Below are 26,983 nucleotides of genomic sequence, written 5' to 3'. Positions count from 1 at the left end.
GAGGGATCTCGACTCATTTTGAGAAAGTACAGATGGATTTCTCTACAAGCAAAACTTAATAGGAATGAAAGAAAATAATAGTTTAAGATCCTTAACTGGTCAAGAGACAAGGTTAAAAAAAAAAGGAGTCAGAAAGAGAGCTAAGTTGGAAAATTGGCTGACGAGCATAAATAATTGTGGCAATTTTAACAAATCCTACACTCATGTCGAACTCCATTTGATTAGCTTAACATTTTACAATTTCAGATAAGCCTCTTGCTTTTATACTTTTGGATGAATATTTTACAATCATGCTTTTGTTTTCATAACTTCCTTTCCTTATCTATGAGCATCTCATGTGCTCTCCTGGCGCACAACATTATTCGATTGCAAGCTTCACAAGAGTGGTTTACTTGGGGTTTTTTTTAAATCATTTTAATTTTTCTGTTTATTTGTTTTGGAAAATTTCAGCATCTTTATCTCGATTTAATCCTTGTCCTACCCATTCCACAATGGTTTTGATGGATAGCTATTTAATCTTGCATGGTGCTCCATGGCTGCATTAGAAAGGCTGGTCTTTACATTCAAGAGTCCACTGAGAATTGTTACTCTGCCTCTGGCTCTTTGGCAAGGCAGTTATCACTTTAAATGGTTCTTTTAAGCTCATCATTAGGTGCTTAGACAAAACAAGCCACAAGTATAATGGAAGAAAATTAGGGCGTTAAAGGAAATAATCAGCTAGTTAAGAGGAGCTCCAATTTTACTTCGGAGTCACGTGAGGGACTCCATGAAGAACCCGCTAGTCCGCATGCGCGTCATTATGCTACACGCATTGCACGGGTCATTTCGATGGAGGAAGGACGTTCCTCCTAAACGGCTGGTGTATACAACCAGCGAAGACAGGTAAGAGATCTACGTTTTTCTTACCTCTAGGATGGACAGAAGACGAACCAAAGCTGCAAAAAAGCTGGCGGGGGAGAGCCGTGCAGGAACGGGCAGCCAGCGGCGGCAGACAGCAGGGCTGTCTCCATTGTCGGGAGCACCTGTGCCAGAGTTAGCCTCACCACCGGCGGGTGGAAAGGCTAAACGTAAAACCAACAGAGCCGTTCTTTCGGACGACTCGGATTTCGAACAGCCCCACGCCACCTACGCTCAGGGGCCTGTGGGGCTGAAGGAATTGGAGGAGCAGCAAGCGACCAGTGACCGAGATCACTGGAACGCGTTTGAGCTGCGGGACCAGCGACCGCGAGCGGTCAGCGCTCGAAAGCTCTGTACCGCGTTGGAGCGGCAGCTGGTCCAGGACAAGCCGCAAGAGCCAGGTGCCCGAGAGCACTGGACGAAAATGGAGCGGCTGATGGAGGCAATACTCCAGAGGAGGTCTGGCTCTACTGGGCAGACATTCAGCCCCTCTGCAGTACCTTATTCAAGGCTGTATTCGGCGTCTATTGCCTCCCAGGACAGCATAGCGGGGCAGATTTGGACTGACCCTGAACAGGAACTGATGGAAAACTCAGTGCAAGGGGTGAGTGGGGACTTACTTGAAATGGTGGCTCAGTTCGCAAAACCAGAACTCACAGGGCATAATTTACCAGCCAGGTTAGCGGCAAGTATTAATTACATGTCCCTGAACCAGCTACAGGGACAAGCCCTAATTGACACCATGGGGCATCACTTGCAACCTGGAAACTGTAAATCCCTTAATGTCCCAACCGTGAACGCAAGTATTTGGAAGCATGTAGGAGCAAGCATCAGGACAAGGGATGTCTTACTGCAAAAAGTACTTAAAACCCTCACCGCAGGGATAACAGCATTCACACGAACCCTGGATGAGGAACATATGAATCAACACCAGAAAGATGCCCTGGCCCTCTTCTGCAATACCCAATATGAACTGAATAATATCAAAAAGAAGAGCATACAGCCGGTACTAGACCCAAAATTTGCAGGATTATGCAGAACGGAAACGACCACCGAAAAGACTTACCTGTTTGGAGGGTAAAACAGGTAAAAGATTTGGACGAAGAATCCAAAGCCCTGGGAATCATAAAAGCAACCAAACGCCACCCCCAGAAGTACCACCCCTATGCACTCATGGGTCGCAAGGACTACTCCGGGGAACAGTCGAGGGCAAGACCAATCCAACAGCGGTCTTTTTTAGGACATGGCCCAGGCCGGCCCTCGTGGAAGATGCACCCATCTACAACAACACAAATCAAGACACCGGGGCCTCAACATCCTCGGGGACAAGGGAAGAAATAAGACCACTGGTAACCATAGAGGTAGGTGGGTCTGGTCCCTTACTTATTAACGAAAGCATGGGTGTTGGTGGCAGATTACACTTTTTTCTGGATGCATGGTATAAGTTAACATCAGATACTCATATCCTAAGCAGTATCCAGGGATACACGATAGAGTTCTTACAACCACGTATTCCTCCAGTCCAGCATGTACCGAACAGAGTGTTCAGGCTTAAGGGCGAAGATAAAGCAAAAGCACATGCTGAACTGCAGAGACTCCATAAAATGGGGATAATTGAACAAACCCAACACGAACCTTTAGAATTCGTGTCCAACATTTTTATTAAACATAAGAAAGATGGTGGTTGCCGCATCATCATAGATTTGAGTAATTTGAATGTTTTTGTAAAATATATTCACTTCAAAATGGAAACCTTTGCTACTGCTAAACTATTAATCTCCAAAGGTTACTATATGGCAAGCATTGATTTAAAAGATGCTTACTATTCAGTACCCATAACAGGTGACCACAGACGTTATTTGAAATTTAATTGGATGGATCAACTCTGGCAATACAGAGCACTACCAAATGGTCCTAGGTTATTTACTAAATTATTAAAACCAGCCTTAGCTTTCCTACGGGAACATAAACACATTGTGATGGCTTATTTGGAAAAGGGTAAAACAAGCAGAATTAACAATAACAGCCACCATACAATTATTTGAAAGCCTAGGATTCATTATCCATCCAATTAAATCTAAATTTAAACCTTCAACAACAATGGATTTCTTGGGATTTACCATTAACTCAGTTCTTATGTCAGTGACTTTGCCACAGGACAAAGCAATAGCCCTCGAGGAGGATTGCAGCAAAATCATTGACACACGCAAACCATCTATTAGACAGGTGGCGAGAATGATTGGCAAGATAATAGCAGCTTTCCCAGCTGCACAATTCGGACCTTTATATTATCAGAATTTACAAAGGGCAAAAATAACAGCTCTAAAAAACAATGGAGGTCATTTTGATAGACCTATGGAACTACCAAAAGAAGCCATACTAGAACTACAATGGTGGAAAGAAAACATTAGGCATTGTTCCAATCCAATCATTATCAGCAATCCGTCTATCACACTACAAACGGATGCTAGTGCTCTCGGATGGGGTGCCACGGATTCCATCACCAGCTGTGGTGGGAGATGGAATGAACAGGAGTCATCATTACTACACACTTTGGGCATAAATTACTTAGAAATGTTGGGAGCTTTTCACGGCCTTAAGTCATATTGCTTAGGGTTATCTCACCAGCATGTAAGATTACAAATTGATAACACCACTGTGGTAGCATACATCAACCACATGGGTGGAAACAAATCGACATCATGTGACAATCTGGCAAACAAGATCTGGCAATAGTGTATCCGCAGAGGAATTTGGATATCAGCTACATACTTACCAGGTAGACAAAACTTAGTGGCAGACACCAGGTCACGCAAATTCAATGACAACATCGAATGGATGTTGGACAGAAAAGTATTTGCTGAAATTACAGCATGATACGGAACACCAGATGTCGATCTATTCGCATCCAGGCTTAACCACCAAGTGCCAAAATATGTATCATGGGAACCAGACCCTGGGGCAGCAGCTACAGATGCTGTTTCGCTGCATTGGGGGAAATTGTTCTTTTATGCATTCCCTCCCTTCTGCCTCATCAGTCGGGTACTAAGTAAGATAAGACAAGACTCTGCGTCTGGTATCTTAATAGTACCCGATTGGCCTACCCAACCATGGTTCCCAGTGGTACAGGAGATGATATTAGAACCTCACATCACCATTCAACACAGACCGGATCTACTGGTAAATCCAGCAACTAGGACAAGTCATCCTTGTCATCGTCACATTAACGTTTTGGTTTGTAGAGTCTGAAAGCTCCTTTATTACACCTGGGCTTAACAACGAGAGCTATAAACATGATCGCTGGAGCCCAACAAAAAATCAATACCTAGTATATATCAGAAAATGGCACAGGTATTGCAACCAGAACAACATTATCCACAGACCTACGAACATTCAACCGGTATTGGAATTTCTGGTAAATTTACACCATGACGAACGACTTACGTACAGCGCGATCAACTGTGCCAAAAGTGCCCTGTCTACCTACCTCTGGAGAGAAACGGAACGACAGCCTGTGGGGTCACACCCTTTGGTAACCAAGCTCATTAGGGGCATATTCAATGCTAACCCTCCTAAGGCCAGATATTCCCATATATGGGACGTTGGCATCGTTCTGAATCTACTAAGGAACTGGACTCCAGCCACTAGCCTGTCATTACAGACTTTGACCTTAAAAACGGTCATGCTGATGGCATTGGTCACAACACAAAGGGCGCACTCCCTACACAAATTGAGGCTGGATAACATGAACAGTTCGCAGGAAAATTTACATTTTTACATCCAGAAACTGGTAAAACAGAACAGACAGGGGTCGGCAGGTCTAAAAGTGATTTTCAATAACTACCCTGCAGATGAGCGACTGTGTGTGGTAACACATCTAAAAGAATACATTAAACAAACCAAAACCATCAGAGGCACAAAAAAGGCACTGCTCATTAGCCACAGACAGCCGCATAAACGAATAACAAAACAGACCATTTCCAAATGGATAAAACAAGTACTTACTAAAGCAGGTATAGATACTAATTGTTTTAAATCTCACTCCACCAGGGCTGCAGCTACGTCGGCAGCATACAAGTTGGATGTTCCATTGGATCAGATCCTCAAGACGGCAGGATGGTCATCAGAAGGAACTTTCCGTAAATTTTATAATAAACCAGTGGAGGAAACTGGAACTTTTTCAAAAACTATTTTAAGTTCCGTAATATAATTTGTCCCCATGAATATACGGGGTTTATGATTTCTTTTGTTAACAAATTTGTTTGTTGCATCTACATACCGTATGGATGTCGAATATATTTCTCCCCTATACCAAGGCAGATGTGTGTCATGGACTCGTCCACGGCAAGAATCACAGAGCTTTGAAATCTTCATGGAGTCCCTCACGTGACTCCGAAGTAAAATGGTAAGATTAAACGAGAACTTACCAGTTCGAAGTTTGATCTTTATTTTATGAGGAGTAACGTTGAGGGAATACATGCCCTCCGCTCCCACCCTGGATCATAAACTTGACTGGTATCTTTTTCTCTAATCTTACTATGTTTAAGTCATTACAGGTATCTGTGATTCATACCGCTGCTTTGAAGAATGAAGCGCATGCGGACTAGCGGGTTCTTCATGTATTCCCTCAACGTTACTCCTCATAAAATAAAGATCAAACTTCGAACTGGTAAGTTCTCGTTTAATCTTACCATTTATCAACCTTTGGATCAAAAGGCAGCTTGATGACACAGCATGCAGAGCGGCAGCCCGGCTGCTCTAGTGACCCAGTTTCCATGCTACAACTCTACCTTCTGAACCTTCGGAATTTTGTAGTCGGCAGGGCAGTACTCTGCATATCACCAACTTGGACAATTTTACATTTTTATCAAGCCAAATAATCAAGCCAATTAACCTACAAACCTGTACGTCTTTGGAGTGTGGGAGGAAACCGGAGATCTCGGAGAAACCCCACGCAGATCACGGGGAGAACGTACAAACTTCATACAGACATCACCCTTTGTCGGGATCGAACCCGGGTCTCTGGTGCTGCATTTTGCTGCAAGGCAGCAACTCTACCACTGTGCCACCGTGACTGCCCAATACTCTATATTGCTCCAAATGGCCTCGAGTTGTAAGAAAGATTTTCTCACAAAACTAGGGGCAACAGAACAACTCAATAGTCTGCGGTCTGATTCCTCAACACACTGAAACTATGAAGTGTAAGAGGTAGCCTCAATCGATTTTAATTTCATATTGGGTGCAGCACACGTCTTCTATTGTAGCACAAGACCTCAAATTATAACATAACAGTATATTAACAATAACATTTGATCAATTAATATAATCTAGTTGCAGGCAGGCATTACAAATTTCCCTTATCTCATTGACACAAAATTATCAATGTATGGTTTTACTTGAATTAATTGAAAAATTAAGGTTTGTTTGAAATATGTTAAAGTAGCCAGAAATGAAAAAAAACTCGAGTTACATTTCAAAATCTTATCTTTCTACTGTTTTGATTAAAACCCCTTATGCAGATATGATCTAATGCCACTATATGAATTATGAAGAGATTAACAGAAAACATCTTGATTTATCTCTTGAGACTTGGAGGAATTGATGTTCTTGTACAATAGTGGGACATTTACATTACTACAAAATTAACGACAGTTAGTTGAACTTGAATATTACTTCAGTTTAGACTGTATTCTTTTTAATTAAAAATTGGTAAAACTTCATGCCTTCATAAGAGAAGATACTGGAAACAATTGTTTCTTACCTGAAATAAACTTATTTATCTAAAATAACTGACCATCTTAAGTAACATGCTGTGTCATAAATTTAACCTCACAAACCATTCATGAATCCAAGGTAGACAAGAATGCTGGAGAAACTCAGCGGGTGAGGCAGCATCTATGGATCTACGTTTCAGATCGAGACCCTTCTTCAGATTCCTTTGCTCCTTAGATGTTGCCTCAACTGCTGAATTTCTCCAGCATTTTTGTCTACCTTGGATTTTTCCAGCATCTGCAGTTCTTTCTTAAACATTCATAAATCCAAGGATGTTTTATGTAAATTTGGGAGAATATCTGCAAAAAATCTCTAATCACTGAACGGCAAGCAACTGAAAAATAACATATCACAGTTTTAGACGCAAAATGTTGGAGTAACTTAGTGGGTCAGACAACATCTCTGGAGAGAAAGGTTTGGTTTGGTGAGGTCAGGACCCTTCTTCTGAAATGTCACCAATCCATTTTCCCCAGAGATGCTGCCTGGCCCACTGAGTTACTCCAGCATTTTAATTACATCACAAAATAAAGGATTGAAAAGCTTAAAGGGGTATGATCCAAATGGGAGTAATTGAGAATGGCTGAGATGGGACATCTTATTCGGCATGGACAAGTTGGGCCGAAGGGCCTGTTTCCATGCTGTATGGCTCTACGGGCAGACAATTGTACTGATGCTCAGTCTCTGTTTGGAATTAGTGGCTGCTTTTATCTCAAAAGAATGTCTGATTATCCTCATTCCTTTTGAGCTTTTTACATAACATGCATTGATCTGGTAATGAAACCAACTGGAAGACCTTATTAAAAAAAGAGAAACAACAGAACAGCGTGTGAGATGTGCAGTATTTTACTAACAGCTGTTTTTTATTTTATTTCCAACTGCTTTTCATCTCTCAAAGGCTGGGCTGTTTTGATATTATTTTGTTAAAAGCGAAGACATTAACCCTTTCCGCTCTGCTCTCCAAAATACACTCACGACCTAAACTTTGAGAAAACTAGAAGTGGACTAATAGATGAAGAATAGAGACCTATTTAGTGACTTCCCCAGTATAGATGGTACAATCCATCCCTCTTAATGGAAAGTTTCTTGATTCAAATTATCTTAACGGTTCAACTTTTGGAAAATCACAAGGTTACTGTATATTTCTGTGAAGTTGCCAAGTTTAAAATATTATTTTTGTGCAAAAACAATCTTAACATAGCAGGAAAAGATGGACCATTTAACGTCAACTCACTTATTTTGGCATAAACATAGGTTGGAAATTCAATACGGAATAATATTACAGAGGGTTCCAGGATGTCATTGTGAAGAAATCACTTCATGTTTCCACCAGCAATGGAATGTCCTAGTTCCTTTCAACATATCATAATTGTTTGGGTTTTTTTAAATTGAAGATTGTTTCGTTTTTCAGGAAATAATTGTTATGCCTCACAGCTCCAGAGACATGGATTTAATCCTGGCTTCTGGTGCTGTCTCTGCAGAGTTTACACATTTTCACAATGTGTTCTTTTCTGGGTTGGGGAAACAAAAGGTTGGGCGGCTGCTTTGCTGTTCAGTCCACAAGAGTGACCCCCAACCTTCCATTTGCGTGTTTTAATTCTCTTTCTCACTCAGTTTTTGGCTTCTTGCATTGTTTCAGCTGAACAAAACTCAAGGAACAACACCACATTTTCCAACCAAGTACATTGCAGCCTTCAGTACTCAAAAGCAAATTCAACAACTAAAGATAGTCAGCAATTTCTGCTTGGTACTTTATCATTTAATTTTTTCACTCTCTTCTGGTAAGTTGGATTTCATTTGTCTCCTCTAGACATACCTTACGTTGTTCATTAGCCTTTACTGCCCTGCTTCAGATAGCACCATCACAACATTACACTGTATCTTTCTTGTGCACCATCTTATCATAGATCTTCCCATTTTTTCCGTCTGTTCCTCTCCCCTTTCCCTTCAACGTTAAACTCGCTTTATTTCCAACATTTTCCAGCTGCTGAAAGATATTTAACTTAAAACATCTACTGTATCTTTCCACAGAAACCAGCAGATGTGCCCATGACTTCAACCATTTTCTGTTTTCTTTTCAGTATTCCAGTATCTGTAGTATTTTTCTAAAGTCAGTAAATTACAGTAAACTGAAGAAAAAGGGAGATAGAGTATATCCCACTTATTTTAGGTAACCCAGACCCCTTCCCACTTATTTTAAATTGCTTTGACAACCATTGTCCTCCTTTTGTCCACGATTAGAGCCAGTAGGACAGAGTGGTTATAATCACCATTCCACATCATAAGTTTGGGTTGCTGGCACCCTTTGCAACTACCCAAACACATGTACTCATGTGAACGCTTCATACAGAAAAAGTGTATACACACACACACGGAAACAAACTCACGCATGCAGACAGAGACACGATCACACGCACAGACACAAATGGATTTCTGCTACCTTGAAACCTTGTAGACAATAAAGAATCGGCTACGACTGCCACATTATAGTAATTTCCTGCACTTAGTCTCAAAGGCATTTCTCCTTCATATGCTACATTACAGCAAGACTGAGATCTGGAATCATGACTACATCCTAAATGCTACAAATGGATCATTTGAGCTGCAGCGTCACATCAGTCTATTTCCACTCACATCTACTAATGCAAGGTTGCTCTTACTGAGCTAGGCATTTGCTGAATTATTGAGGAACAAATGGCAAAGCTTTACATTTAACTCCTATAGTTAACCAAATATAGGATAGACAAACATTTTAAACGTTTCTTATTAACCAATCTATTTCCAAATAGATCAGTGGGCATCAAGTCTCCAAACAATCAAGAGTTTTTCCATCAATAGGGAGCAAAAAGGGAATACTTTCAAGGATGATTATTTTTTAATGTTGCATGGGTGACAGGTAGTACATTTGGTGCTGCTGCTGCCCCATAGCTCCAGAGACCTGGGTTCAAGCAATAATTTGACTGCACTTTGTGTGGAGCCTTCGTAGTGACTGCATGGTAACTTCCCCAAATGCTCGGGTTCATCCCAAAAGCCAAAGCCTTGCTGGTTGATGGATTGACCATCGATTTAAATTGCTGTTAGTGCAGATAGACGGCAGGATAATAGGGGAAGTGCGGATTTTGTGAGGCTGCAAGAGGAAAAATGGGATTACCATTTGGGAGCTTGATGGTCAGCACGAACATGGGAGCTAACAGGCTCTGCTGTATAAATCAATTAGGCTTTGAATATTTAGTTTTTGATTGCAAAGAGCATTTAGATAGGGGTAGAGTGGAGCCATGAGAAGATAGAAAGAGAGGAAGAGAGATATTGTCACAGCGAACCAAAACTGCAGAGCTATGAAGATGACCACGTTATTGAGCATAAAACAAGGGAATACAGGTTCTCTGAATAAATCTATTTTCGCATCCCTACAGATTTGCATAAAGAAAGATATTTATTCTTAAGTACATACGCTTTGGTGATGCATGTGGACTATCAGATGCAATCTGCCTCATGCGAGATCCATGGCAGCTGAGGGCGACCAGTCTTGAGATGATGGCTGTTTTTCCAAATCCAATATTCCCAATGATCACTACTCCTCTGTTCACACTGGGATTACTACATTTTAACTGTGTATCTATCTCATGGAAGAGCCAATCTCGCCCAATGAACACCGAATCTGTGGTGATGCTGGGTACTTCAAACAAAAGTGGCTTCAAGGAGATGTCTGGAGGTCTGTATGGTGCAAAGCGTACTGTGGGAACAATAAAAGAGCTATTGTCAGAGCAATCTCGATAATTCAATTAAAAATAATTAATTGCAAGACCATTTTCTAAGGAATAATACAACTAGAGACTTGGTAGCACCAAAAACAGAAAACCCAAAGAGAAAAATAAAGGTTCAGGATTGTTTTACAAGAAGTTATTGATAAATCTACAAGCAAGTCCCTGAGATTTTGATTGTTTGCAATTTTAATTATCTATCCCATTTGGATCTGTCTAGAATTATCCTGGAAGCTTGATAAAGAGTATTTCTGTTTTCAATTCAGCACTTTAACTACCTTGACTAAGCAGCTCCCAATTTCTTTAAAAACATTTTTTTATAATCTTGGAAGAAAACATGCAGGTGGGATTTTTCCCATGCCCCTGTAGTTCTCCTCCTTCTTAGTGACAGAGGCTGTGGTTTTCTGTGGAGGTATCAGAGTAGTATAGGTTGTTGACTTTAGTGAATTTTGAAGAAGATACATTTTGAAGCCATGGTGCAACAGCAATGAAGGGAAAGGGCGAACTGCCTAGGGGTTTTCAAGCAGGCTCTTTTATACTGGTGACGATACTGCGCTTCTTGCAAGTCGTTGGAGCTGCAGTTACCTGAAGAAGAAAACCCATCATATTCCTGACTTTCGCCTTGAAAGGGTGGAAAGATGTTAGGAGGCGAGTCACGTACCACAGGGTATTGCTGCAACAGATGTGGACTGCTTATTTGATGAGGAGTTGCAAATTGAATTAACATTATGCAGTCATCAACAAACAAAACCATTTCTGATCTTATAATAAAAAGATCAATGATGAAGCAGGTGTTTGGGTGAAGAACACTGTCTTGAGCAACGCTTGCTGTGATGTGGTCGGGCTGGAATGATTGACATCCAACAACCACAATTATAATATTTTGTGCAGGGTATAACTCAACAATTATATTGTTTTGGGTAATTTGTTACCAATCATCTTCATTTTCCTTAATTCCATCTGCATCTTTTGTATTTTATGTTGCATTAATGACCAATACGCTGACTAAATAAAAACATAAAACTCAGAAAAGCACAGAACGAGGTTATTTTGTCTTTGCTGTCTTTTTGAATGAACCAACAATACATATCTTCTCTCTAGAGCCAGACAAATGTTTTCAAATATTTAACCATTTCGTTTTGAACACTTCAATTGATTCTTCCTTCACTACTACCTGGCCATGTCTTCCAGACACTAACCACCTAATGTATACTTTTTTTCATATCACTCTTGGCCCTGTTACCAATCATCTTCATTCCATGTCCTCATGGAACAGAACTCCCCAGGGCCCTAACTTAGCTTAGCTTAGAGATACAGCGCGGAAACAGGCCCTTTGGCCCACCGAGTCCGCACCAACCAGCGATCCCCGCACATTAACACAGTCCTACACATACTAGGGACAATTTACATTTATACCAAGCCAATTAACTTACAAACCTGTACGTTGGGAGGAAACTGAAGATCTCAGAGAAAAGCCACGCGGTCACGGGGAAAACGTACAAACTCCGTACAGACAAACACCAGTAGCACAGATTGAACCCAGGTCTCGTGCTGTAAGTGCTGCAAGGCACCAACTCTACCGCTGCTCCCCCGTGCATACCATTTACTATGCAAATCCTGCCCTCATTTGTCTTATAAAAATGCATTTATTTGAATTAAATCTGCAAATCCTTGGCCCACTGGCCCAGTTGATCAAGATCAACACTTAGATGACTTTCTTCACTGGTGGCACGGAGGTAGAGGTGCTGCATTACAGCTCTTACAGTGCCTAAGACCCGGGTTCGATCCGGGCTACGGGTGCTGTGTATACAGAGTTTGTATGTTCTCCCCGTGACCTGCGTGGGTTTTCCCGAAGAACTTCGGTTTCCTCCCACACTCCAAAGACGTACATGTTTGTAGGTTAATTGGCTTGGAGTGAATGTGAAAATTGTCCCTAGTGTAGGATAGTGTGTAATGTGCAGGGATCGCTGGTCGGTGCGGACTCGGTGGGCCGAAGGGCCTGTTTGCATGCTGTATCTCTAAATGACACCTGCACTCACACCTAAATCACTAAAATAAACAATGAACAACAGTGGACTACGTGGTTACTGATCCATGTGGCACACCACTTGTTATAGGCTAAGTATGGTTTCCATAACATCTGTTTGACTGAAGATATGCAATTGTGATGATGCCCACCACTCAAAATTGGTGAAATCTCAGGTAAAAGGTAGTTGTAATTTGTAGATGTGTTGTCTTAATCTATAACTGAATTATTCAGGAAACGGAAATTTCAGATTTAGTCAGCACATTTTGTTACTTCTTACGTAAATAGTTAAATAACTAAGAGGAGGAAGGTGCGTTGAGATGTCCACCATTCTCACTATTTGTTACAGCGACTATTTTTTTTTTAAGGAACAGATTAAATTAATGAAGGATCCTTCCATTTCAAATATGACGTTTTCAAAATTTATTTTCTGATTTCAGTAAATTATAATTTGTGAACTCAAGTCATTGCATACATTATTTAGTTTCTGGTAGAAATCACCATTACACTGTTTGGACATTTACTTATAGTAAAACCTGCTCCTTGGTCACATTTTATTTCTCAAAACTCCATTTTTTTTAACCTTTAAAGCATAAGGAATTGTACAAAATTGCATCAGTCAAGCCAGTTGCCATAGCCATTCCCCTTTCAATAGCTTCCCATCACTGATTCTCACGGAAAGGGAAACAACATTCAATACAGAGAAACAACGATACAAAACATGCATTTTTAGCTTACAGTTGTTTGATATGCAAACTCCAGCTACAAATTAAAAGTTAGTCATGAAACAGTTAAAGATTATGCCAAGAATTGTAACTTACGTGAATGAGTGTGCCAAGCATGGGCATTAGTGGAGGCTAAAGCAAAAATCAGAGAAGAGCCAGAAAGTGATGCAAAATGTTAGCAAAAGTCACAAGCATAAGAGCATTAATAATCAAGCATCAAAGTTTATGCATTGGGTTTGAAAGAACTCTAATGCTAGCTTGTGTAGGAAAGAACTGCAGATGCTGGTTTAAATCGAAGGTAGACACAAAATGCTGGAGTAATTTAGCAGGTCAGGCAGCATCTCTGGAGAGAAAGAATGGGTGATGTTTCTGGTCCAGACTGGTTTCAGTCTGAAGAAGGATCTCGACCCGAAACGTCACCCATTCCTTCTCTCCAGAAATGCTGCCTGACCCGCTGAGTTACTCCAACATTTTGTGTCTACTGCTAGGTTGTTATATTTCCTTCAACATAAATGTTATATTTTCTTCAGCACATTATACAGCCTTATTCTAGATTACATCTACCAATAGTGTGTGATGTTGCTCTCTGTGCTTTGAAACAAATACAAACTCTGCTGTAAGAATCCCTTGAGATGATAAATTTATTTTTATTCGGTGCTATACCCTTCAGTTTTGCTGTGCAACTTTCATTAAAAGTTTGTTGTAAATAGTAGGTCTGGAAAGCATTATTAAATAAATAAATAAGATTGCACTATAGAAAATGTGGTATTCTCATAAGTCTGCACAAGCACATGTAAATGAACATAGCAGGAATGTTGACAAAATGATGCATTCTGAAATTGGATTATGTGCACATTAACTAGATTGATTTATTTGTGAGATTAACATTTGTTATATCAAATTATGATGAAATTAAAAGTGGACTAAAATTGAATTTAAAACCTCCAAAATCTATGGAAGTGTTAATGCAAATACAAATTCAGTCTGTCTCGAGCCCTAATCTTCTATCAGCGGATCTCATTCTCCAATTCTCTGATGTCCAATAGTCCAATCACCTGGGATTCAACCCTTCAAAACCACCAATCTATACTGCCCACTCACTACCCCAGGCTGCAATGGCCAAAATAAGCTTCTGCCTTCTCTCATATCCTGATCTTCTAATCTATTGCACCCTCAGATCCAAATCTTGTGTGGGGAACAAAGCTGCCCTTCCCATTCACAATGGCCACTCCTCCTCCAATTCCTGCTCCTGTACTGACTGAATTGAATCTCACAAGTCCAATCAGGCTGCTGATTGATAATAATAATAATGGATGGGATTTATATAGCGCCTTTCTAATACTCAAGGCGCTTAGATTGATGACCCCCTCTCCTCATTGAACCCCCAGCACAGCCTCGGTCCTAAAAACACAGAGTACTGCAGGAAGGGCCTCACACCCGCAGTTGCTACTAGTGGGAAGCTCACAACCAAAATGGTGGCCAAGGTATGAAAATGCACTCAACATTTACAGGCCCAGGCCTTTCAAATCCACCCAAACAGCATCACAAATCTACCAGACTTCTCTGTGCTTTATTTCATTGTTTTCCCCATTATATTTTCCAATGTCCAAAATTGCAATGGGACATTTTTGGATAGCCAACAATTTAAACAAGCAGCTCATTCAAATTGCCTAAAATATATAGATTTTTCCAGATATCTCCTTTTCTCTAACATCTCATACTCAGAAACCCAGTTTATTTAAGAAAGTTTTTTTAACAATATGTTTAAATAATAACATAAATGTTATCCATTAAATTGCCTTAGTATCATTTAATATTTTAATTGTTTTTCGTGTGGTTGCATTTCCTCTGTTCCACTTCAAAGCCTGGGATTTGGGTGAGTATCTTTGCCCAATGTTATTACTTGCCCAATGTTTTAATTGTAGTTTGAGAATGTCCAGTGTACAGAATTTCCCATGGATATCCAACATCAGTCAGATAACCTGATGGAATATTAATAATTTAGATATAACCATTGAACACATGTGAATCACTGTTCTATTTAATTACCTTTCTCTCTGCCTTTCTCCGACTGAAATATTATTACAGATCCCTCGACTCCCTATTCAATACCTACTTCAGGTAATTTTCAAAAGCAAATTAACAACATAATTTTTACCCTAAATATAGGTTTTTAAGTGGACTCTTTTTATATTTAATAGTTCCCACACAAGAGTAGAAATCATTATTGTAAACCTGCTTCACTTGTCAAGTTTTCAAATCTGCATAAACTCCAGAGAGTAAGAAAACCTGAGGGGAGAGAGGTGGAATTAGATGTGTGATAAACAAGCGGAGGAAGTGGGGGCAAATGGCTTTCAAATGAAAATTCAATTTTCGAAATAAGCAAGTCAAGTTTGATGTTAAGCACCAACTTCATTTGGGACCTATGATATGTTAGCAAAGGCTGATTTCCACTGATCTATTCCAACTGCCCATAACAACTGAGGCAGAAATTCAAAATGAATGGAAGAAAATTTGCAGCCTCTTTTAGACTTCCTGATTTGCTTTATCATTTCACTTCAGCGAAATGCACGCTAGTTTAATTGAAAAATATCTATTCCACTGTAACTTTGTGACATGATATCCACTGCAATTCCACAGATCACTGTACGGAAAGATAAGGCTGACATGACTCAGGAATTTACGAACATGCTTTCACTTCCCTCTAGTTTCAATTATATAATCATTATTGTAATCTTTGAAAACCTTCCATTTTTCAAAATACAATGGCGGCATTCATACCCACACTCCTGATTCACTAAGAGCTGATCTCGTAACTTAATTATTATGTTACCACACTACCAATGAATATAATTTTACTTTAAAAAAAAGGATGATTAAAAAAATCTTCTCCAGCAATATGTCAAACCAAATTAAATTTAACATGAATGCGCCAGTAACTCATATGTGGCATACAATTTTACCAGAATGTAGTAAAATACAGTCAAAGAGCAAAGGTCAGCACTTAAACAGATATGGCCTTTGACAATAATAGTTCAATAGAAAAATTATTGAGATTTGAGTTGATTCTATTCAGTGTCCATTCACTTCTGTATGTATATAGGTTATTTGTAACCCACTGTAGGGAAATGACTAATTCCTGAAGTAGAACATACAGCTTTTAGCCTCAAAGCTTCTTGAATTCTCTCCCAATCATTCTGACACAAAACCAGTTTACAGGGTTTGTGCTCCATCAATTCAGCGGGATAGAAAGTTCTAATGCAAAACTTCAGACATTATTTAAAAGGGGCAACTACTCTGATTTTGGTTTGGCAGTAATAAAAATCACAGTGGTGTAGTAAGTAACATAACCAATTGCTTGAATTTATAAAGAGATACGCAGATGTAATCAATTAATATAATTTCAATGTGTAGGAAGGCACTGCAGTTGCTGGTTTACACCGAAGATAGGCACAAAATGCTGGAGTAACTCAGCAGGGCAGACAGCATTTCTGAGGAGAAGGAATGGATGACGTTTCGGGTCGGGTCTGAAGAAGGGTCTCCACCCGAAACGTCATCCATTACTTCTCTCCAGAGATGCTGCCAGTCCATCTCAGTTACTCCAGCATTTTGAGTCTATTTTCATTTAATTACAAACAGGTTAAATGAATGGGCAAATGTAGAATGTTGATTTTACTGCATAGTTTTTTTGTTGTTGTTTATTTTATTAGAAGTTAATACAGTACAAAACAGTAGTGGGACCTAATTTTAGGTGCCAACTATGTCATACCGTAATCCATTCTATGTACAACCTCTAGTTTTATGTTTTGAGAAGGAAGTAAGCAAGACAAGAAAAAGAAAACAATAGAAAGGGGAAAAAGAGGAAAAAATAGATGGTAGTGAATAGACAAATGTGAAGTGTGTATATAAAAAAAAAGAAAAAGTGGAAAGTAGAAATAGGAGAGAAGGCCCCTAAAAGAGAAATTTTCTAATCTTTATTCGGAGATGTAGATCTATCCGCGGCATGAACTGAAATCAGCAATCTTTACGGTACCGCTGCATCACATGATTCCAAAATGTCGATGAAAGGAGACCAACTCCTTAAGAATTGGTCATATTTATCTATTAGTCGGAGTCTCATTTCTTCAAGGCGTGCTATGTCCATCATATTCCTAATCCACATTTTAACAGTTGGTATGGTTGTATTTTTCCAAAATTTAAGTATCAATTTCTTTCCAATTATTAACCCATAATTAAAAACATTTTGGTCTTTATTTAAATTGATATCTTCTACTATTATTCCAAATATAATCCATTCCGTTTTAGGTTCTATTCTTGACTTGAAAAGCTTTGTAAATATATCAAATATATAGCTCCAAAATTTATTCAACTTTGTACATCCTACTGCATAGTTAAGGAAATAAAGGATAGATATGAGGATTTAAAATAAAAATGAAAATCTACAAACAGATATTTAGAGATTCATATGAACACAATGAAAAATGTGTAGTCGTCAGCTACAAAAAATAAAGAATAAAATAACGGAACGATAGGCTTTCTAACTTTGAGGACTACAGAGTTTTGCCAGTTATATAAAACTGATTGATGATATTTGGAGTATTGTGCTTGGTTGAGGACTGCACATCTTGGAAAGGATTTGGTGGACTTGTAAGCAGTGCAGAACATATTCTTCAGATTATGATCACAAAGCCTCGGTGAATTAGACATTTAGAGGAAATGTCCTTAATTTAGGATTGTATTCCATGGACGACAGGAAACAAAAAGATTTGTTCTTTGGATTTTGAAAAGAATTGGTTAAAAAAATGTTGTTCGCAATCAACCAGGGTCATGAATTCAGAGTCATAGAGTAAAGAAATTGCCTGCCAGCCCACCATGTATGTGCCGATCATCAAGAATCCATCTATGCTCTACATGTTTGCTAGCACTCTGTCCAGAGCCATCAATATGTTGTCAATTCACTAGTTTTTCTAGATACATCTTAAATGAAGAGAGTACACCTGCCTCTGCCATCTACTCTGGCACTGCTTCCAGATCCCAACCGCCCTCAGTGATGAAAATCTTCCTGGGATCCTCCTTAAACCTTCTGTCTTTATCCTACATCCATGCTTTCTATTTTTAGAATACCTCTGTTATGTTGAGAAATTCCCAGCTATCTACTATTTCACTGCTCTTCATAGGGTTGTGTACCTCTATCAGGTCCCATTCATCCTCCCGACTCCAAGAAAATCAGATCTAGACCATCCATTCTCTTCTCATAATGGAAATGCTCCATTCCAGACTAGGGGGAGGGGGAGCAAGGGCGGAGTTGCAGGGGTACCGAGGAGACACGAGTGAGGAACTCATCTATGATGGGATAGGGGGACCCCCGTTCCCTAAAGAATGAGGACATCTCAGATGTCCTGGTATGGAACACCTCATCTTGGGCGCTGATGCGGTGTAGAGAGAGGAATTGGGAGCAGGGGATAGAGTCTTTGCATGAAGCAGGGTGGGAAGAAGTGTAGTCGAGATACTTGTGGGAGTCAGTGAGTTTGTAATAGACGTCAGCCGATATCATCCTGTTGCCTACGACTATTCTCCTCACGATCAAAAACATTTACTTTTGATTGATCTGTGAACTTAAAACATTCACATCCAACTCTTTAATGTACATGACAAACAGGAAAGGCCTCAGTGCCAATCATTTTGGTACACCAATGGTGGAATATTTCTATCCATGAAGACAAACCTGCCCCTCCACCTGCTTTATATTATCAAGCCAAAAAATAAAGAGCTGGTAGAACTCAGAAGGTCAGGCAGCTTCTGTAGAGGGAAATGGACAGATGACATTTCAGGTCAGGACCATTCTTCACACACTTTTTACCGCCAATTTTAGATCCAATTTGCCAATATGCCTTAGTGCCCATGAGCTCCAGTCAAATGGAGCATTTCTCATGTGTGACCTTCTCAGAAACCTTACTAAAGCCCATACAGCCTACATCATTCACACTGACTCATCAATACATTATTTACTCTAAATGTTTTTGATCCAATTGGTCAAAGGGAATGTATCCTAAAAACAAAGCCACCCCACTAACACGATAGGTAGGAAATACTACTTCAAGAAAAGGGTCGTAGAAAATAAGTTGATGCCAGCTATATTAACAGTTAACAAATTAATAAGATACTTCTTTACTAGTTAAACTCATTAAGGAATATTAAAGGTGGGGGTGTAAATGCAGACAAGACGCATCATTTATGATCTCTGTGGACTGCTAAGTTTATTTTGCACATATTTCACACAATTGTGTTTTTTTAATTAATCTTTTCTGAACCACATCGATTTGCTGCATTTAACAGATGTTTCTTTCGAAATCTTGTGGAATGGCATGCTGGTACATATATCCTCTTGAGTGAAGGTAAATTAATGCATTTCCAGGAATCTGTGCACAATGTTTAACTTTTAATATTTTTAATATTGAACTTTTATATTGTTTACAGTGTACTGTGTTGACATATTCTGTTGTGCTGCTGCCAGTAAGAATGTTATTGTTCTATCGGGGACATATGACAATAAAACTCTCTCGACTCTTGAATATGACATAAATAAAACACACTGCGTAGAAATTAGATGGTTCTTTACAATATCGTGAAAACAAAACAGCATTGATCGTGAAGTCATTCTTGTTTATCTTAGGGCATCTATTTAGTGACATGTGGCAATTAATTTGTGACACAATAATAACCTTTGGGCAGGTCAGATGACAGCCAAATGGATTAGGGAGTTGTCACTCCACACATGGAGAAGTGCTGCTGCCTTAATATATACAGGGGTACAATTGGAATCAACTGTCAAAACACAAGTGTAGATTAAAATACTTCCTTCTCCATGTATGATTCACATCTAATTGGTTTGATCTTTCCCATCATCTGTAGTGGCCTCAAAAGGCCAAATGAGCAGTACGCTACTCATCATTCTTGCTTTACTAGTAATTATTCAAGTATAACACTTATTCAAGTCTTATTCAAGACGGACACCTTTTTCATTAATACATAGCTACATATTCCAGGTCAGATTTGCACTAACTCAGCAACACATTATTTTAAGTTATTATATCGATAAAAGCCACAATGACCAGCTTGAAGCCATATGTAGACTGGACGGTGCAGAAACTGTCAAAAATATGAAACAGTTTGGATAACAAAATTCCAACAAAATACAATTATAAAAATGTTGCTGATGCGCACCTCTCAGGTCCTGGGGGGTTCGGCCTCCTGTTACATGCTGCCTTGGCATTCGCAGAGATGTCCTCAAGGGTGTGTGGCGCTGTTCATCCAGATAAGCCAGGTCCTCCAGATGGGCAGAGCTTGTAGCTGGTGACAAAACAAGGTATTGCTTTAAGCATAAATCAAAGTCAAATATGTAAAGAATCAACAAAAAGACAACTTTAAAAATACAGCTTTTGCCTGAAGACAAAAATAACAGATCAAACTATACTAGGTGCAAACTACATCAAAAATGTTTGATTGAAAGGAATACATTGAATCCCAGCACAATCATTCATATTCATGAGAATGAGATTCTGGGCAAACCAAACAGTTTTACAAGTTGTGTGATCTGTACTGGGGAGACCACAAATTAAGGCAGATCAAGGAAGACTAAACTTTTCAGTTTTATATACTCTTTCACAGGAATAAAAAAATAAAAAATATCTTATTTCAATAATATTTTGATATCATGAGACTTTCTGATATTTATACTTAAACACTTGTCAGAGCTCAAGAGATACAGAACACATTGAGGAATGCAGATTCTAAGTTGATTTAAGGCTTTATACGGTATCATAACAGTCAGAAGGACTGTTTGGAGAGTTTTGTTTTAGATTACTTTGGAAACTTCAGAAAAAAATTAAGTCTTTCACTTACTACTTACTATAGGTTTTTATAGTACTGTATACACAATAGTCTGACATGAAACCTACATTGACATTTAGGAACTGTTTATTGAAATGAAAACACACTTGCTCGAAATCATACCGATTTTTGTTAAATAATCTGCATTTTGGATATTTGGTTTATTCATCACATTTTAGATATTAACAGTCTAACATTTATAATATGTAATTTAATGTTAATCATCTCAGCAACACATATCTGTTATAAATTACCTTGTCTAAATTCAGTTTATTAAATCTCTTTAAAACATTAAACTGGATGCCAACACCATCAACAGAAAGCTTTTTGATGCATCAACTTTAAAATGTTTTAATTTAGATATCAATAAAGTTTTAAGATAAAACAGATAACATTCTAAGGTGGTTACCAGCAAATTGTGTATATGTTAGAAGAACTACTGAAATTGGATATGATAAAAGTTCAGGGTTAACCAGATTATACATTGATTTAATTAGTTTTAAGTACAGTCGTCATCTTTTTCTATTGGATGAAGATACTGAAGTTCAGGGTTTTGAATATTTGAACAAAGCTTTACAGCCTTTAACCTATTGTTCAATTTACCATGATCTTTTACCATTTAACTTGAGGCTTACTGGGCAGCCATTTGGAAATGTAAATGAGAGGAACTCCAGTTGAGGGTGAAACCCCTTTGCAGACATTAGAATGAATATAACAGGTGTCTGACTTCCCATACTCCAAAAAAGGACACAGAATGCTGGAGTAACTCAGCGGGTTAGGCAGCATCCCTGGAGAACATGGATATCCACATTCTCCGGAGAGGATACCTGACCTGCTGAGTTGCTTAAACACTTTGTGTCTTTTTTTTTGTAAACCAGCATCTGCAGTTCCTTCTGTCTCCCATACTCCAAATTCTTTATTGCTTTCCACCTTACTAAGTTCAGGCAATTCTTTTTAAAGCCTCCTATTTTAACTCCGAGATCTTGCAGAAGAATTGAAAAAGAGAACAAATAATTTTAATGTTGCAGAATGGGGGTGGTGTGGGATGGATAAGATTAAGAGTATACCTCTGATAAGGAGGGACTTAAAGTCGATGCATCAAAAAGCTTTCTGTTGATGGTGTTGACATAAAGAACAGGACCTAAGAATATCAAAGCTGCAGAGGGAGATGTTGGCCTGGTCAGACAAATTGCAGTTGTAGAAGAAATCAATCGTATAAATTGTACTCAAGAATGTATATTCATCCAGACCGACTACCAAAGTTCTAGTTCCGCCTCTCTCACTCTTCAGAAAGAATGGAATCTGTAACCCAGGAACAGAGATTGTGATAGTAGGTATGTTGCAAAACTTACCTTCAGCGGTGCTGCAGTTCTGCCGCTGCCCATGTGCGCGACTTTTGCGCCTTTGAGAGGGGGGAGGGTTTAAAACGTGGTTTTCTCTAGGCTGTTGAAATCGATGTTGTTCAGCCTACTTAGTTGCTGACAAAAAATCGCTGCGAAATTCGTTCGCTGCAGGTATTTTTAAACTAAATTGGGTTATTTAATTGGTATAGTAGATTAAAAATCATCCTCTAAAGCCACGAACCCCGACAACGGGACGGATCTCATGTAGGGGACAAGGCAAGGTAGGTTGTTCAAGAAGGAACTGCAGATGCTGGAAGATCGAAGGTACACAAAAAGGTTGTTTATTTTTACATTAAAAAGGGCTTCTCAAGATCCCTTTATACAAAATTTTATGTTGCGAGTAGCTGACTTGGGAGCCCATTCAATCCCGCAGTATCTTTCATGCCATATGGGCTTCAAATCCACCCCAATGGCAACGTTCTAAACCAGCGCGTTCCACAGAATCCCACTCGCAAGCTGATTTAAATGGCCATTAATTTACAGCAATTGAACACTAAATCCCTTCCATTTGGCCTATAAATTAATGTCAATGAGATTTAAAAATCATGTTTTATTGTGAATTCTTGTGTGAATGTTCTTTGGACACTTAGGCTATTTAAAAATGTTAATCTTTCCTTAAGAAATGGATAAATGTTTAGATCTAGTAATTGAATTTTGGAATTAGCTACAATTGGGTAACAAACTAATTATATGCTTTAATTTCAGGTCATCCAAGTAAAATTGTTTAATATTTGTTTCAGAATGCTTCAATCTATAATAACTGAAAATTTCTTTCAGTTCTCTTAATTTGTAATAAAGTTATGGGCTTTAGACTGTCCTTGATCACAGCTTTTGTGTTAATTTAATGGAAAATGAATAGGGAACAAGATGCTAATTTCCGAGTATGAAAATGGCCATACGTTTTTTAATACTGAAGATATGAAAGTGAATTAGGTGTCAAATTAAACTTCTTTTTATGCTTTATCTGATGGGATAAATTGCAGACTTGATTTTTTTAATCTCAAAATTTTGTAACATTGCTAGTGATAGGGACAAAAGAAAATGGAACCCAACCTCCAATGCTTAGAGAAAAGTTCTGGTCATCAAACATGAATGAAAGTAAAATGACAACTGAATCGACTGGCTTAATTCTTGTGATCTGGAAGTTGTTCTGCTCCTCATATTTGTTTAATCTGTTAAACTTGACTGATCCAGATTCATATATAAATGACAACCGATGCACATTAAAGGCAGTGTTCTGTGTTAATACCATAACTTCCCAAATCCTCTTTAGTACAGAACAATCTCTGAATGATCACAGAACACTCCTGATCCCTGAATAGATGCAGTGTTTAAAAACAGACATAATTCAAGATGAAAGATCTCTGATCACCAACAGCAGTGCTTGTTACCACCACATACATTCTACATGATGAATTGGAACAAGTATTTAGGAATCTTCAGCCACAACTTCTAAACTTGTAATTTCCAGTGTCGAGGACAAGAGTAGCAAGAGTATGTAAGCATCTCAAAGCTCAACAACAAGTCACAGAGGATCTGGTCCTGGGTATCCATCGATAGTACTACAACATAAGTGGGCCAAGATTCTGAAACTATAACAGGACGAGGGCAGTACACGTCACCATCTCCTCAGGGGGAAAGTGGGTTAGCCATAGCTTCCACTCTAACAATTTTTAAAGCACAAGATATTTTTAATTCTCTAGCTTTACTTCTGCTGTTTTAAAACCATAACTGAACCAAATGTAATTAAAAAAATGATGTTAAACTAAGATGTGTCTTAATATAAAATGTTCTTGCAATTCCTGCAATTAGTCCCTCCCTCAGCAAAAAATATCTGGAAACTCATTTTTTGCATTCTCCCAATACTATCAATAGCTTTTGTATATACCATGACAGCTTAATGCTACTTATGCACTAACTGTCTTCAGAAACATGACAAAAAAAGGCTGCATAAAATTCATTTCAAAATAAGTGGACACTCTTGAGAACTGTAGTCCATAGTCTGCTCTTTCTGATATGGTATTATGCTATAATTGAAATGTTCAAACATGTATTTTCAGCATCCTCACCTTTATACCCTTTGTCAGCCGAGAACTATCTGTCTGTTTGGCCTAGATATGGCCACTCTAATTTACATCATGTGGATGCCTTGGATTTATGAAAGCACATTTCATGACCTATATATGTCACTTAACAGCCAATGAAAAGCTTTTGAAATGTAAGCAATCAGGGAATGCAGCACACATTTTGTATACAACTTGCTCACACAGTGATATGGCAGAGTTTTTATTAGGGATGGTTGGTTAAGGAATAAATGTTGCTGAGAGGGACGGCCACTAGATAGAGAATAGATGTAATGGTGCTTACAGGCAAAGATTCTGGTCTTCCCAATATTTAGCATGAAGAAAGATAGTGTTGTTTCTAAATTAGTGTTGGATATCAGACTAGCAATCTAAATATAATCTAGATACATTGGAACATAGATCGAAAGGTGATGCTTAGTTCATAAGTCATAGGAGCAGAAGTAGGCCATTTGGCCCATCGAGTCTACTCCGCCATTCAATCATGGCTGATCTATCTTTTCCTCCCAACCCCATTCTCCTTAGGTAAAGCTGGGTGTCTTCAGCATTCACGTGGAAACTAATGCTATGATTTCAGATTATATTTTCATGGAGTAGCATGCATATGACAAATAGGAGGAATCTAAAGATAGATCCCTTGTTGAACACTGTGGACAATAATGCAGATGTGGGAAACAAAGTGATTGATTTTCCAGTAACAAAGCTCTCGCTTACATCTAGCTGGATGATCGGAGAGGGACAATAGAGAAGGATATTATGGTCAACTCTGTCAAAGTTCACAATGAGGTTAGGAAGTAAAGAGATAATTATCCTTGTTATCATCATAGGATATCAGTAGTGACAACCAACCTGCAAGTGTTGTTTTTATTTCAATAGTTGAGTCCAGCTGACAAAACATAAAAGATTTATCTCCAATCTAACATACAAATTATTTGGCTACATGATACTCCCTGCACAGTATACACAGCAATAAAGAAATCTGCAAAGCCACAGCATGTCATTGCAACCCAAATATCATCTGACACAATTACTTGTACATGACATCCTATTTCCTAGCTATAGAATTAACTATAACTGACATTTAACATTGAAAATGAAAGTTGATGAAGCAAAACTTAAAATTCTGGATAGGTGGAGAAATGTAAATATTCAACAAATTGAAGCTTTCAGGTTCTATTAAACAATCACTGACCAACACTTATGTACATGCAGCAACTGTGTTTCCATCTCTCATTCTTGAGAGTCAAATTAACATGCCGACATTTTGTTTCTTTTGTGAATACAGGCTTCCAGTCTACATAGAAAATAAAAACTGTGACATATAGTATCGTATAACTACATGATTTTCCAGAAGAAATAATGAGTTTCAGAAATTTGGAACATTTTATTTATCATCTTATATTCACCCGATTCCTTTATTGTTCTTTAATTCAAATTTTTACCTTTTTTTATTTCATATATTCTTTTCCATATTACCGCTGAAGGAAAAAAAAAGCTTTCCTCCCCTGAGGATACTGTTTAGTCAACCATATGAAAACCATTACATCAAGCTGTTCACAAAGTATTCTAGGACACAGTACACTCTGGGTTTGCTCAGTCTAAATCAGGTTCGCTAAGTCATAACTGACTCCATCTTGCAATTTCAAGTTATCAACCTCACCATAAATAAATCAGAGTGCTCAATTAACATGTGTACAACAGCATATTAGAGAAGCTCTACAAAGGACAAAGTACAACTAAGTTTTGATTTTTCACTTCTTTACAAGACCATAAAATCAACTATTAATATTTTTCATGGCATTTAACTGAAAATACATGGGGTAATTTTAACCTCATCTCTCTGATAGCACTAACCGTCACCATTGGATAAACCACTTGCCTAGTTTTATTTCTGAAATGAATTCCCATCGAGCGAGTTTAAATGACATTCCTTTTTTTTTTTTAAGGGGACACAAACGAGCAATTTAAAATCCTCTTCACATGGGAGTGTCAACTTTAAATGTTTAAAAATCAAAATGCTTGATATCTGAAGCAAAGGGAAGGAAAATCTAAGGAGGTCAGGCAGCAACAGGGGAAACAGATCTGTGACATGCTCTGTGGGGAGTGCTGTAGAACATGGACAAGACCTTGAGATGCAGGTACACAGTTCCATGAAGAAGGTGACACAGGTGGACAGGGTGGTGAAGAAGGCATTTAGCACACTTGCCTTCGTTGGGAAGACAATAGAATAGATCATAGGTACAGGAGTAGGCCATTCGGCCCTTCGAGCCAGCACCGCCATTCAATGTGATCATGGCTGATCATCCCCAAAGAGTACCCCGTTCCTGCCTTCTCCCCATATCCCCTGACTCCGCTATCTTTAAGACCCCTATCTAGCTCTCTCTTGAAAGTATCCAGAGAACCTGCCTCCACCACCCTCTGAGGCAGAGAA

At 38.7% G+C, this 26,983-nt stretch overlaps 1 protein-coding gene across 18 annotated transcripts in view; it reads right to left on the bottom strand.

Moving 5' to 3' along the window:
• The window catches only part of tanc2 (tetratricopeptide repeat, ankyrin repeat and coiled-coil containing 2), a 438,455-nt gene that overhangs the window by 143,118 nt on the left and 268,354 nt on the right, over positions 1–26,983 (bottom strand). For 12 of the 18 annotated variants that reach the window (XM_033035116.1, XM_033035119.1, XM_033035120.1 and 9 more), the window contains 3 exons: positions 20,403–20,528; positions 13,275–13,310; positions 10,118–10,399 (listed from right to left, as the gene is read on the bottom strand). In XM_033035116.1, coding sequence (XP_032891007.1) covers positions 10,118–10,399; positions 13,275–13,310; positions 20,403–20,528 — 444 coding nt within the window. Of the gene's footprint in view, positions 1–10,117; positions 10,400–13,274; positions 13,311–15,413; positions 15,634–20,402; positions 20,529–26,983 lie in introns of those variants that run through there. The other 6 variants (XM_033035121.1, XM_033035123.1, XM_033035127.1 and 3 more) reach the window with 2 other exon arrangements.

Source organism: Amblyraja radiata, chromosome 16 (assembly GCF_010909765.2).
Source record: "Amblyraja radiata isolate CabotCenter1 chromosome 16, sAmbRad1.1.pri, whole genome shotgun sequence".
Classification (NCBI taxonomy): domain Eukaryota; kingdom Metazoa; phylum Chordata; class Chondrichthyes; order Rajiformes; family Rajidae; genus Amblyraja; species Amblyraja radiata.
Note: the sequence above shows the minus strand (reverse complement) of the source record. Positions and strands in the feature narration are given on the sequence as shown.